Genomic DNA, 14,027 nt, shown 5'->3' on the forward strand with positions numbered 1-14,027 from the left:
TATCTCCTTCTTTTCAGGGAGAAAATATAGCACACATAACATTAACAACAGTTAAGATCCATTATTCTAGGGGAGTTACTCACTATGGACCTGGAACGTAGCTTTGCTGTTACTTCATATACAAACTTTCTTCTTCAAAGACAAGACACGCATTGAATAGGGAAACGAAGACCAATGAAGGAGGAAAGTGCACCTTCCATTTCAGATGCTGGACTCACACTACTTTCTGCTGGTGGCACACACACGGTATGGACAGGCAATTTGGCAGCATCATGGCTGGCCAAGAATTTGCTGTATTTGCACACTGCCCATAAGCTTGTAGCCATATAGCCAGAGAAATTGCTTTGGCCAGTAACCACAGATGCCTTTCAAACATGAAGTCAAGAGACAGAAGGTGGACTGGAAAAGCTTTGTGAAGGATGGGTGAGAGCAGAGGAATCATCCACTACATTTCAAGAGATGTTGGAATGAAGCTAAAAGTGGTAGATGTGGCGACACTGTCCAGGGCCTTCTCTTCTGCCTACCCTGATTACATTTTTTTTTAGCAGATCAAGGAAGTAAAATCCTAAAGGTGAGACCCAGGAGACTATGGGAGTGCCAGGAAGGGCTGGCAGAGTCCTTTTCTTCCAGTTTCACCTTCCTCTTGGCATCAGGGTCAAATTACACTTCTCTTAGAGGGCCTCACTGTGTGAAGGACTTCAGGAAGGGTGTATGAGCAGAAAAATCCATCTCCTGATAATGATCAACAGCTTGTCCTAAACTGCTTTGTTGGAAACTAAGCCCATTCATTTCTTGGCCCTTACATTTTTTTCACTGGGCAGATTAGGAAAAAAAAAAAGTGAGAAGGAAACAGAGGGGGAGGATTTAAATATATATATGTATATAGATATGTGTGGGTGCACAATAACAGGCCCTTTCTGAGCCCATAGGGTGCCTCAGTTTCCCCATCCATGAAAATGAAATTACGTGGATCTTTGTTCAAGTGCTTGCATGCCTGCAAAATAGTATTGTTGTTGCTTGAATTTGTAGACCTCAGCTGGCAAACATGCATCTCTTTTCCCACAGATTTTCACTTTTACTTTTCAGTGATTTCACTGAAAAAATTTGCACAGCAAAATAAGTCGGGCTTTTGTTACTCTGAATAATTTAAGAGAAGGGGCCTCTGCAGACTATTCCCTTCCTTCACGAACCAAAACCACTTAACACGGGAAGTTTACTCCTAAATTACATTTACAGAAGGAAAAATGGAAGGCAGCTAGGAAATACTGATGAATGTTATTTAAGGTTTGCAGACTTCCTAGCCCCTCCCCCGGGCTTTTTTCGGTAGGTGTTACCATAGCTCCCCTTACATCTTCCAGCTCTGAGAGGTCTTAACTTAATTTTTTATGGGTCTGGATGGCTGCTATGTACCGTGAAGTACCAGCTCTGACCCTATTTAGCTCTAGGCCCAGAATAGCCTAAGAAGAGAAGGGGAATCCTTTTCCTTTTTCTTTGTGATCACCCATCTGAAACTTGCTTATATTCCCTCACTGGGCATATATTTTACCCCTTTCAGAATTTTTCAGCCCAGTGTGACACACCTAAAAAAACCCAAACATCAGCAGCATGTTTATGATTTTTTTGGAATAAATTTTCCTTTGCACTGCCTATCCTCAGTACAGCAAGACCATATGTGTTAGGGAGAAAAAAACCCTCCTTTTCTGGTACATACTCATTAACAGTATTTGCAAGGAGGACAAGGCCATTGTGAGGACAGGTAAACACACGGATCTGACTAGATTACAGCACAGTCTCACACAAAGCAAAGAAAAAATGTAGACGATGATCAATCACCAAACAAGAAAAGTCTCTGGAGAAAAATATGTTATTTTAGGAGAAGTAAATTCAAGTTCAAGTTACAGTTAAAGAATTAACATGCTGAACTAAGTGGTTAAAAGGGGAACAGAGTGGGAACGTTGCAATGTGGAAATGTTTTAGCTACTTTGCTTCTTATCATTCAAACTGTATTAGTTTTCCACTTTTTTGCTATTAAAAATTTCTTTAAATTAAGGCATTATTATCAATATCAATCACAAAACCTCCGCAAATGTTTAAACAAAGCAGGGCATTTGTTTGAGGCTTCAAAGGAGAAATACTATAAAACAATACTGTCAAAGCCTTTGTCTTAAAACAACTGCATTAACTATCTTTGAACACTTAACCAGAACCACATTCAAGGTTCAAGGACTGAAAAGCATACTTTTTTTAAAAGCCGACTTGGACAGGAAAAAAAAAATGTTTGTTTGCCAATATTACTCATCACAGAAAGAGACTGTGTGGCCCAGAAAGCCTCTGGAGGGTTGCAGGGTGCTCGCCTGCTGCTAGCAGCACATGAGCCTGAGCACAGGTCCCTCTGAGCAGACGTGCTCCCCACGCACCCCCCCCCGAGTGGGGTCTCATGAGGCCAAGCCTCCAAGAAATTTGTTTTCCTTCTATAGCGGTAGCAATAAGGACTTCTAAACTGTTGCCCCCCGAACTGCCCCAGCCTTGCCAACCAAACAGGAATGCAGATGTAGCGATGCTCTTGTTGGTGGCATCAGCTGTAGCATCACTGAAGAGGCTGTCGGGCAGGGCTACACCAAGATGAAGTGAGCCACGAGGGCTCAAGCTGTGACTGAACGTCTAAGTCTATGCAGGATGCCGTCAGCTTTAACTTTTAGTTCTTGCTCTGTACACGTCAAGTCTTGTTTGCGTGTTAGCTGTCATGGGACACTTCGCCAGAACACAGACATCTCAGAGTCAGGGCCGTCCAGTGTCTTTATCCAGATCTGAGCTTTCCCATTTGACCCTGTCTGATTCCTCTTTTAGGAGAAAAGAGCAGCAACTGACAAATGAAGAGGTCTCAAAGGTAATTTATTACCTAAAACCCCAGTGAAGAGCAGAAGAAAAAAAAAAAACCAAACAAATCTAAAGGTGTTGCCTGGAAGGATGATTTTGCTGAGGTCACCTATGAAAGGTAGGCAGGGATTGTTATAAGAATATCAGGTTGTCACAACCATATGGACTGTGCCAGTGAAAGGACCTAGTTACAGAAACCATTTCCAGGAGTATGTTCTCCGTCTTCTGCTCTGCCTGAGCATCTTCTGAATGATGTCCATAATCCCAGCCCAGTTTTCAAGGTTGTTTTTTCAGCCTCTCCTGCCTTCCGTGTCACTAAATTTACCCTGTCAGTAGCACCTGCGTTCACTGCTTTGTGGTTATCATCTTGGGCAAGTCAGCATGAGCTACAACCACATCGTGGAGGGCATGGGGACAGAGAATGAGGAATTTTCCTCTTTCCTCCTGGTCTCTCTAACTACCAGTCTTCTTATACCGCTGCCTTTATGGGGGAAACCTCGTCATTCACAGGCTACTGTTTCACTGCTGTGACTGTTGCAGAGGTCAGCGCCATCTGAGAGAAAGCAAAAGACTTAGCTGTTGATGCAAGATCATGTTACTAACACGCCTGTGAAGAATTTACCCTCTTTTTATCGGCGTGTGCTTTCAGCGTCACGGTACAGAAGAGCACATAAAGGTTGCTCAAGATACTAGAAAGCCCTCGGAGCCGAGAGCACGAGCCTGGAAAGGCTTTTGTGGAGATGACCGTGAGATGATAGCGAGTATTTGGGCCCAGCCTGGAATAACACAGAACCAAACCAGCGAGGGTCCGGCTCAGCGCGATGCCGAGCCACGTCTGCCGGCTGCCTGCAGTGCCGGTTTTGGGGAGCTGCCGCCTGCCCCAGCGGCTGTGTCACGTGCGGCACGGGGGAGATAAGCTGCTCCCCGAGAGGTGCTGCTGCTCTGAAACCGCCGAGGGTGAGGCCCGGAGGTTCCTTCAGCTCCTCTGCCTCCCGGTCCCCCTCCTGCCCCCGGGGAGGTGATTCCCTCCGTGCCGCCCCACTCACCGGTCCAGCCGGGCCGGTGGTTCTGCTCCCAGGGGTAGCACCATCCTCCACCCCGGCTTCTGCCCAGCGGGACTTTGTAGTGCAGGTGACTACGCCAGTTTATTATGGCCTCTGGGCACTTTGCAAGAAAGATCCCAGACACCTTCAGAAGTCGCTGAAATCAAGGAGCTCAAGTGCAAAGTGCTCGGCCAGTGAGACTCCCAACAAATACACGGATACCCACTGCCACCCATGCCAGCACCCCACGCCATGTTTTCTGCCAGGTCTGCAGATTAAACAGTCTTAGAAGACATGTTGATACCCTGCAGGTCTGCTACCTTGTTTTCATTTTCTAACTGCATCTAAGGCCATGAAAACTTGAAGACCAAGGTACGGTAACAGGCCAGATGTGAATAAGAAGGAGCACATGACATTCTCCTTGACTGGTGGCACTGGAGCTGCCCAGCAGGGTCCCAAGCCCTGTACAGCTCAGGTCATTGGTGTGTCTCCCTTTGCTTAATCAGCTAGGGCCTGAGGGCAGATAGGAGGGATGGTGATCTGAGCTCATGTGGCACTGCAGCTCTGAAACAGGGAATGATTCACAAGTGAGGCATGAGCCAAAACCACCGTGTAGAGGCTGCTGCAGAGTGATTGCCATATTCAGGATGTTCTTGGGATTCTATTGGGGCTGATGTGCTCAAAAGCCCTTTTTTTTTGCTTTAAGTTTTTCAAGTTAATTTCATATTTAAAACTGCATTTCTTGTGCAGACAGATGTCAGTCCCTGCAGTTTGTAGGCACACAAAAGTGTTTCAGAAAACATAATACCGAGTGTCGAGTTAAAGAGACCCTAGCCAGGCCCTTAGCTGCCTCCAGTCTGCACCTCATGGGAAAGTGGATGGTCCCAAGGCAGCAGAATCATGCTGTGATGTGGCAATTATGTTGAATGGTCTGCCCATGATGGCTCAAGAGAAGCCGCATTGACTTTCAGGTCCACCCACAGGCCAGTCCTGCAGTTCCTTTTGGTTTCCCATGCAGGGATCTCAGAAGGCTCCCAAGTTGCCCCCATTCTACGGACAGGGAAGCCGGGACTAGTGCCATGGGACACAGCAGCAGCAGAAGTGCTGGTAGAAGTGGTGTTCTACATCCTTTTAAACTGATGCAAAACCCATTTCCTATGGTCTTGCTCACCCCCACCTATCTGTTTCTTCTCCCAGCTGATACTTGAACACTCTCACAGCAAGCAGGTTCCCCTCTCTGCCCTGTTGGGCAAGTACTGGGTGCTAGCACAGGCTTGGGAAGAAGGCAGCAACAAGCACCTGTGGAACAAAGAGGCGCTGAGGGGTGCAGGGACAGTCCAGGTTAAATCATTTTACACTTCTGTGGCTTTGCACCCTCAGCTCTGAGCTTCTGACATGAGGCATGCGCATGTCCTGGTACTAAGGCAGGGCTGGTTCTAGCAAGAAATATTTGAATTAACTCCGGGACTTCAGTCTGTGCATTGAGAAATACAGACATTAGCTAGAGACTCACACACAATGTCTTTTGAGGTAAACTAATGAAATCTTCCTAAACACAGGCGGAGCAAATCCTCCTGAGGGAAAGGGACTGCAGCAAGCCCAGAGAGCAGATCAACCTGCAGGCCCATAGCTGAATTCTGTGGCTCACTCACTTACCTCTATTTATTTAATGAACACCTCTGCAGGTGCCTGTCCCCCTTGGATGGGCCATATGTCAGCAAACGTCAGTTAACCCTGCCTTAAAGGAAGCTCTTCATCGTCTTTATTCAACCAGCCAGTGACAGCCTGGCAAAGGCCACAACCAAGACTACACAAATGAAAGGACGTCCCTTTGAAAGGCCACGGGGGAGCAAATCTGTCAGCTGTGGACCTTACCTGCACTAAATCTTTTCCTACCTCCGGAGTGAAAATGTCTTTGCTGATTGTGCCTCTGTAGACCAGCCGGCTGCGATTTCTGAGCCTGCTCTGCAAAATGAGACCTGCTGTTGGATGTGACTCATCCAGCGTTTCCGAGTTTTCTCTGGCACAGCCATGTGGAAGATGGGCCAGACACATTTTCAGCTGGCTCCCTCGAATGCCTCTGTGAAGGAAATCCCTTCTCAGTTTAAAAAACCAATAATAATTAGGTTCTAGCCCCCAGGTTTGACCCTTACTTGTTTGTTTCCCCCTTGCTCCTGTCTCTGCCACCTGCACCAGGAGTGCGGGCAGTGCAGGTCCGGAGGGGGTGTGCGGGGGGGGGGTGTCAATGTGACACAAGCCACAAAGCAAAGGTCTCAGAACCCTCCCCGTAACGTGGAGCCAGGGCTTGGGCTTGGCCGGCAGGGTACTGAGCAGCTCAGCACCCGACCTACCTCCTGCCATCTGCCGTGTGGTGGAGGCTGGTTGGGCTCTGCTCCCCCAGCGCAGCGAGGGGCCCTTCTGAGGCTGCCTGCGCTCTGGGGTTGTTTCGTGACGGGACAACTCCAGGCGAGCCCGGAGAAGAAAGCAGGAGGAGGTTTCCCGGGGCTCCGGATCAGACCCCTGCTCAGGTGTGACCGAGGAACCTGCAGAACGGGAAGAATTCAGAGGGGACATATTTTAGTCCTGATGCCATGTGTGGCTTCCCCCCCCCCCCCCAGCCCCCCCAGCTCTGTCCCCACCCCACCAATCAACCTCTTTAACATGACAAAGAGCCCGGAGGAGCGGGCGAGGGTGAATATTGCAGTCCCGGGCAGGGTATAGCCGGCTATAAAGGGAACTGCCTGTCTACCTCAGCTCGCTGCCGAGCACTGACCCCCCCCGGCCCCCCCCAGCGAGGGTGACATCCATTAGAGGGTGGGGGAACCAGCCCTTCCCCCTGCCCACCATGTGTGCCCACTTGGCTCTGCCCCCCTACCAGCCTTACCCCGCCGGGACTGGCATGGGGTACCTGGAATTTTACTGGAACTCGGCGGGGGAGGCAGGACATACCCCCGCCTCGGGTGGGCCAGCGGCAGCCGCCGGGGCCGGCCAGTCTCCGGAGGGAGGAGGGAAGAGGCAGATGGCAGGTAAGGCCCTTCGGCTAAATCCTAGAGCCGATCCCCCGGGATACCTGCGGTCCCGGGTCAGCCACTGGCTTCACCACCCTGGGTGAATTCTTCTCCCTCCCTGCCTTGGTTTCCTGCTGCGTGAGCTTGGGCAGAGCGTGACGTGGTGGGCGAGGAGGATGGGTGACCTCGGGCAGTCGCAGCACCCTTCCGCCCTGCTTCTCTTTGGTGACCGTGAACCGGTTTCCTAAAACCCTCACGGGAGCCTGGCAGAGGCCAGGCGCTGGCGGGGCTGTGCCGCAGGCTGACGGGCAGCGTGACAGCGTGGGCTCGGGGACGGTCGTGGTGCTCGGGGCAGGAGTGTCTGGGCCTCCTTTTAGGCAGATGCTGTCGTGTGCTAAGGAGGGAAACAAACCCTGAAGGTAATTCTGCTCGTGGCAGCCCTCATCCCCTTACAAACTCCTCGCCCCCTTCTCGCGCTCATTAAACTTGAGCCAAGGCAAGCTCTGAAGCCCTGGGCCGGGAAATCTGCTCCCTTTAAATCCAGCGTTGTTACTCTCTGCTTCTTTCCATTTGCCATTTGCCTCTCCCTGTTTCCCTCTCCTTTCCGTGCTCTTGTTGCCTTGCCTTCCCCTCTTTGCAAAAAAGTCCAGGCCGGACCACGGTGGCATTTTCTGTTCCTGCCATTCCTCTCCCGCTCCAGTGAGTGGCAATAGAATAGCTGATGAAAGCAGGTTTTTGCCCAGCCCCGTTGTATGGTCAGCAGGGTAACGGTCAGTTCCAAGCTGTCAGATGCCATAGAGAGCTACAGGCTCGGGCAGAGCAAGTGGCTAGTGACTACTTGGCACGTGGCTACTTGCCTTGTAGTTTGGAGAAAGGCTTAGGTTCTCTGCATGCTGCCTGCTCCACAGAGGCAGCAGGCAGCTTGACTCGTTCGTGTCCACAATGGGCCTGGCATATAGACTTAAAATCTGTCTTCAAACACTCTGGTGCCTGTCTCTACAGAGGGAGCCCAGTCATGGACGCAAACACCGACAGATGTCAAGGGCTTGTGCGAGTGGGTCTGTCTTAGGTTTTTCACGTTTAGGTCTGTTGCACTGCTGTTTGCGTTTCTTGCTTCCTTTTTCCTTCACTCTCTTCTCATGGGAGAGGGAGCACCTTTGTCTTGCGCTCGAGCTGCAGGGGGTAGATTACATGGCGGTTTGGGGTGACAGGCCGAGCAGGAACACATGGGAGCTGTAGCTCTACGGTGTCTTGCTGTGGTCCCTGTCTAACGGAAGACTTTCCTGTTTTCCAAGCCCACATTCTCAGCATGCTCATTTCCTACCTGTAAGGTTTTTACTGCACAGCTGTAGGAACCAAGCATCCTGTGGTACCACACAAAATTTTAGCTGCCCGTGCACAGCTGTTCAGCTTCCTCTCAGGCTCTGCAGTCTACCCCCCATGCACATAACACCTCGGGCCCTTGCACCTCTTCTGTTGACAGCCCCTTTCTCCTTGGAGGCAGAATCCCTTCGTAATCCTCCTGGCTCTGCTCCCCAGCACCAGAAACCTGCCCCACTACACACTTGCCCCTTCACATAGCCCATGCTCTGAGTGGTTATCATCTCCCAGGGGTAGGAAATAGCCAAGAGCAGGCAACCCTCGTGTGGCAGGCACCACAAGGACGCGTGTGGCTCTGTCAGGAGGGTACCACAGATATGGCCACCTTTCTGAGGCCCAGCAACACTTCCAGGCTTTTGGGTGCTTGCTTAGTAGCCTCTCACCTTGGGACAGAAGGAGGAAGGGTTTGGTAGGGTGGATGGGGAGCCCATTCCTCAGGAGCGTGTCAGGACTTTGCGTTGGACATACGTTCGGGAGGTTGAGGAGGGTGTCTTGGTGGGCTTCAGTCACGGCTCTTAGGGTGACTAGGAAGGAGGTTGGGAGCTCTTGGTTGGGCTCAATAGTCAGAGGGCGCGTACTGAAAATGGCACTGCCCCATGCACTGCCCCACCTCTCTCCTGAAATGTCAGTAGGAGGAGAGGGGATGGACCATGCAGAAGGGTTTGCAGAGGAGCAGCTGGAGGAAGGAGGGGTGGACAGATTTATCATTGCAGTTATGGGGCAGGGGGAAGACTGGCATCGCAGCCCTTCAGTCACGGCTGGCCTGAAAAGGTCTCAGCCTCTCACAGACCCCAGCGACCAGGCACCTGACAGAAGGGTGCTGGGGTAATCTCTGTTGTTAGCATTTTCCTATTCAGGCAGCCTGAGCGACTTTGCATCTTGGCAGCTTTTGTCTGGACTGGTAGCCGATTGTTTCGGAAGTTTTTCCTTTAGATCTTTATCTCGACTTTGTCCTCAACAGAGTCCCCTTAAGACGTGTACCAGGACAAATGAGAAGGGGCTTGGACACCTTCCTCTGCACTCTTGAATTTTGTCCCCCATGTCCCTGGTACAGGATTACTGGCTCATGTCACCTGTCCCACACATCCACCTTTCCTCTCCCCCTCCCCACTTCCACGTCCAATTTCTCTCCTTCATTCTTCTCTTGCCAGAAGCCCCCCTCAGCGGAACAGGTCCCTCCAGCTATACGCGTGTTGCCCGTAGTGGGATGGTCTGTGGTGGGAGCCACAGGCGAACAGGAGTGAGCCAATATCCAAAGCCTGACTGATGCTCCCCACCTGCCGCCCCATCACTGTAAGCACCGACTGCTCTGCCCCACCGTACGCCCTGGTCGGCGGTTGCTTTGCCACTGTCTATCAAGTGCCTCGAGATTGCTGGGCAGGCAGTTTTGGGGACCCCGCTCACCAACCCAAAGCTATGCTTGCAGTCATGACCAGGCCTTTTTACACCACACTGAGACCAAAATATTGCGGGGGCCTTCGGGAGGAGGATAGTGACACTGTGAGCCAATGTGCACCATTCTCCCCTCCCTGCCCTGAGTTTTCCACCTGGCAGAAGGGAGCCGCTGGCATCCTGGAGGGCTGAGCTGGGAAGCTGCTTGCTGCCAGCGGGCCTGTCTGTGCTCACAGGTCCATGAAGGAAGGAGGGTGACAACAAGCGTTTGCTTCAAGAAAGCCCCTGTCTGGTAGGCAGGGAGCTCTACAGCAGGCAGGGAGCATGCTCATACCCATACAGCATGTCCCATTATGTCTTGTATATCTTTTCCCATTGCCTTTTTTTTCTTCCAGAAGTATCCCCAGCTTCGTCCAGTTCTGGGAATTTCAGCCAATTCACACCAGATTCAGCCACCAGTCCACATTCAGCATCCTCGTCCCCACAGCCTACGGCTAAGTCTCAGAAGGGCAGAGAAGATGGCATGGAGGGGGTGAGGAAAGCCAAGAGCCGCACGGCTTTCTCCAAGGAGCAGCTGCAAACCCTGCACCAGAGGTTCCAGAGCCAGAAATACCTCAGCCCCCAGCAGATCCGGGAGCTGGCTGCCGCCCTGGGGCTCACCTACAAGCAGGTGAACACAGAGATTTTGACCCCTGGTATACCTGTCACACAGCGGCTGAGTGGTCGCATAAGGCAGTGGCAGGATGGAAAGATGAGTCCCCAGCAGAGAGTAGAGGCAAAGGTGCCAGCTAACAGTTGCTCCCCTGCCTATTCCTGCCCGGAGATCAAAAGCACTGCTGGGGGAGAAGAGAGCCAGTGGCACCTCACTGGGGCCTCCCCAGTGAGGGGTCAGTTAAGGGTACTGGTGCCAACACTTGTAGTAGAATTGCAAACACAGCGATGAATATGCTGTTTGCTACAAACAGCCTCTACCCTGGGCTTGACAGCACTTCACAGCCTTTTTCCATGCACTGGTGAACTTCACAGAAACCCTGGCATGCATCAGTTCTCTGAATCCCAGGGCTGCAACATGCTGAAAGCTATTGCTCACGTTTCCTAAGGCTGATCTTGTCCCGTACCTAATAATGTCCCACGCTCAGCACTGCCTGGCTGCTCGACACCCGCTCCCCCCTCCACGCAGGTTCGTACATTGCAGCCTTTCAGCATCTCTGCTGATCTCCAGGTAGGCTGTGTGTAGCGAACTGCTGCTGGCTCCAGTGATGCCCTTCTAAAGCAGAGGGGGTTGGGCAATGGGGCACAAGTGCTTGCAGTTACAAGTCCAAAATCTGCCTGGAATTTGGATCTGAGAGCTGGGCAGGATGGCCGGGATGCTCCCGGATGCTTCGGGACTAAAAAAGTTACATATGCTTTGTAGGTGCACACATAGGCACGCACACACTGAACTGGTTCTGTCAGGAGCAAGACCTGTGGGACAATCTGCTCTTTCCTTCAATCCACATCCCTGCAAAGGCTGCTCTCACAGCACAGACACAGCCCTGGAGGCAAACGGCTCTGGAATTCACCCCAGCAAGGAGCTTTGCATTTGGGACCTGCTGGGTACAAGGAGCAAGCCTCTCCCTTCTCCGCTCGCAAGCGTGCGGAAACCGCCTGTCAGAGGTTTGCCTGTAGCTCAGGGGGTTTGCAGAGACCTGGGTGGGTCTAATTTGGACCGGTCCTTCATCTCTAATGATGGAAAGGAGTCAATTTGTCACAGCTATGACTGTCGGTGGACATGATGCGGCCCCCTCCCCCCCTGCAGATGCACTCGCCGCCTGCTGAGGCTGCGAGACAGACATCTCCCCTGGGCATCGACCCCAGGGAGCTCTTCAAGGCCTTTATCTGCTGCTGCCCATGTATCTATGCCATCTGGTCACTCTCCCCCTGGTTCTTCCTGCTTGTGAATCTGATAACATTTGCTCTTCCCTCTCCTTTGCTGATGTTTTCTCTGCTCACCCTTTCCCACCCAGGTGAAGACTTGGTTCCAGAACCGGAGGATGAAGCTGAAAAGGTGCCAGAAGCATAGCCTGTGGACTGAACGGGCTCAGTGCCTCACGCAAGTAAGAACACAGCACGTGGCTCAGCGTGGCCCTTCCATCTGGGCAGATCAGTCCTGTGATACATTTCCTCCACGGGGGCAACTTAAGCATACAAGCATCGGCGTACCCTGCCTTCTGGTTTGTTCAGCGCAGAGGCACAGACTTGGCATGACTCTCCATGTTATGTAGGTAGCCTAGCAATGGGCTGACGATGCCACTGAAATGCTTCCAGAGAAAAGCTGTTTTCCTCATATATATATATATATACACACACACACAACTGTGTATCCACCCCTGAGCTATGGGGATGCATATGGTTCTTCTTGCCCTCCCACGCCATTGCCGCTGATCAAGAGACAACAAGAAATGTGAAGGGACAGAGCCCCCGTACGTGTCAGGCCTGTGGATGCCGGTGGAGAAGCTATGTGTTCTGACTCACTGTCTTTCCCTTGCAGGGTGGTTTCCAGCCAAGTACTTACCTGGACGTGCACCCCAAGTTCCACCAGGGCTACCCCATCACTGCAGCCAACAACATCCAAACCGTGCCTCCCCCCCGTCAGCACTACGGAGCAGGGCAGAACGCTTACACGATCGTGACCAGTGAGGATGGAGGAGTCTTTGGCAAAGGTGGGGGCACCTGCAGCGTCCAGCAGACAGTGGGCTTCATCGCCCAGCACAAAGTAGACTTTTACCACAGCTGTCCTGGCAGCGTGGAATATCCGAGCACAAAGGCAGGTGATGGCTGTAACTTTCACCACTCGGCCACCATGGGGGCTCCTTTCCCAACCGCTGCTGGCCACCATCTCTATCATTCCTAGGCACTGTGGATGTGGGGTACGTGGGCACCCAGGAATCAAATCTTATTCTCCTCTCTCCCTTTGTTATTCATGTGCTCTCCAACTCAGGGGCATCATGTAGCTAGAACCTGGTTTGGCATCCAAATATGTGCCTGCAAGCACGCACAGACACACAGACGTGCAGATACCTGTTTGCCCATATATGTACATACAGCCCTTCATTCATACATCCTTACACACGCACACACCCCCCCTTCTTTATTGGCACAGACGACCAAGTTCCCTTATAGCAAGACCCAAGATCTGGCTACCTAGATTATCCCCTGGAACTTCTAAATTATTGTAACTTGGCTCAGAGGAAGGACAGATTCCTTTGGGGATCTCATTTATACATATCACTGTACAGTTGTGCACACATAACACGTGAAGCCATGGGCTGTATGGAGAGGTGCTGGTCACATACCTTTCACCAAAGTTGGAGAAGCTATTGTCACATGCCAGGCATCCATCTGATGGTTAGACCACCAGTTCTGTAGGTCAGCCACAAGGTATAGAATTGATGAAGCGTCTAGTGAAGGGAGATGTGACAAGTAGCTTGCAGAAAGGCTGGTAAGATGATCTTATAGGCATCAAAATTATAAATAAGCCCTTTGTTCTAGTCTGTATGTTTCTGTGCCTCCCCTCAAGAAAACCAAACAGTGCATTCAATTTGGCAAATAATAAAATATTTTTTAAGATGGGTTATGTATTTTTCTGTATCTTTTTTTCCACTGTAATAGAGCATTGCAATATGAAATCCAGATGGAGCATAAATAGCCATAGCAACCGTATGCCATTGTTATTACTGATTTGACTCTGAAGCTATAAACAGACATTTTTCTGTGTTATTAATGGATCAGCTTCATGACTCTTGGCAACGCCAGATATCTAGAGTCAAAGGACAAAATGAGTAACTACCACTCACCTTAAAAATTGCCCCTACCCAGCAATATTTAATACTGGGACTGGCTAAAACATAGAGGTACCATCATTTCTAAACTTAATACTATGTCAGAGTCTAAGTACATAAAACCAGATGTGTATATCAAAGTATATTTAATAACAAAGCCCCAGTTCCCTGAGTCACAGGTTTTCTACCACTCTGATGATGGCAATAACTTTATCTTAATGCAATGAAGTAGCTGTCACAGTTTAAAAAAATGAGCATAAAATGAAGATAATTGATGTCTGCGACCAGCATAATAAGAGGCATGGTCTTCCACTGGCAAAGCTGGTTTATGTCCCTGTGCCTCACAGCTGTTTGTGCCCACCCCCCCTCCTTCACACAGGCACTCTTTGACCCTTTGGTTGTTCAGCTACAGTGTTTATAGAGCTGTACTGTAAACTGTATAACCAGCATGATTTGGGGAAAAATAAGGCCATTTGGAGGGCAAATCTCTAAGTCATACCATTTTG

General features: G+C 50.7%; 1 protein-coding gene across 1 annotated transcript; it reads left to right on the top strand.

The window, feature by feature from the left end:
- Window positions 1-6,765: 6,765 nt before the first annotated feature.
- Window positions 6,766-12,652, top strand: LOC142042145 (homeobox protein NANOG-like). Its single transcript, XM_075051726.1, has 4 exons — window positions 6,766-6,946; window positions 10,096-10,370; window positions 11,707-11,796; window positions 12,231-12,652. Exons 1-4 carry the CDS (start codon window positions 6,766-6,768, stop codon window positions 12,591-12,593), a joined length of 909 nt encoding a protein of 302 aa, XP_074907827.1. The 3' UTR covers window positions 12,594-12,652.
- Window positions 12,653-14,027: the final 1,375 nt, after the last annotated feature.

The sequence above is a fragment of the Buteo buteo genome, chromosome 19 (assembly GCF_964188355.1).
Source record: "Buteo buteo chromosome 19, bButBut1.hap1.1, whole genome shotgun sequence".
Classification (NCBI taxonomy): Eukaryota; Metazoa; Chordata; class Aves; order Accipitriformes; family Accipitridae; genus Buteo; species Buteo buteo.

Coding starts and splice junctions, on each gene's coding strand:
- LOC142042145 (XM_075051726.1), top strand. CDS start 6,766: ATGTGTGCCCACTTGGCTCTGCCCCCCTACCAGCCTTACCCCGCCGGG. Junction 6,947..10,095: donor AGGGAAGAGGCAGATGGCAG/GTAAGGCCCTTC, acceptor TTTTTCTTCCAG/AAGTATCCCCAGCTTCGTCC. Junction 10,371..11,706: donor TGGGGCTCACCTACAAGCAG/GTGAACACAGAG, acceptor TTTCCCACCCAG/GTGAAGACTTGGTTCCAGAA.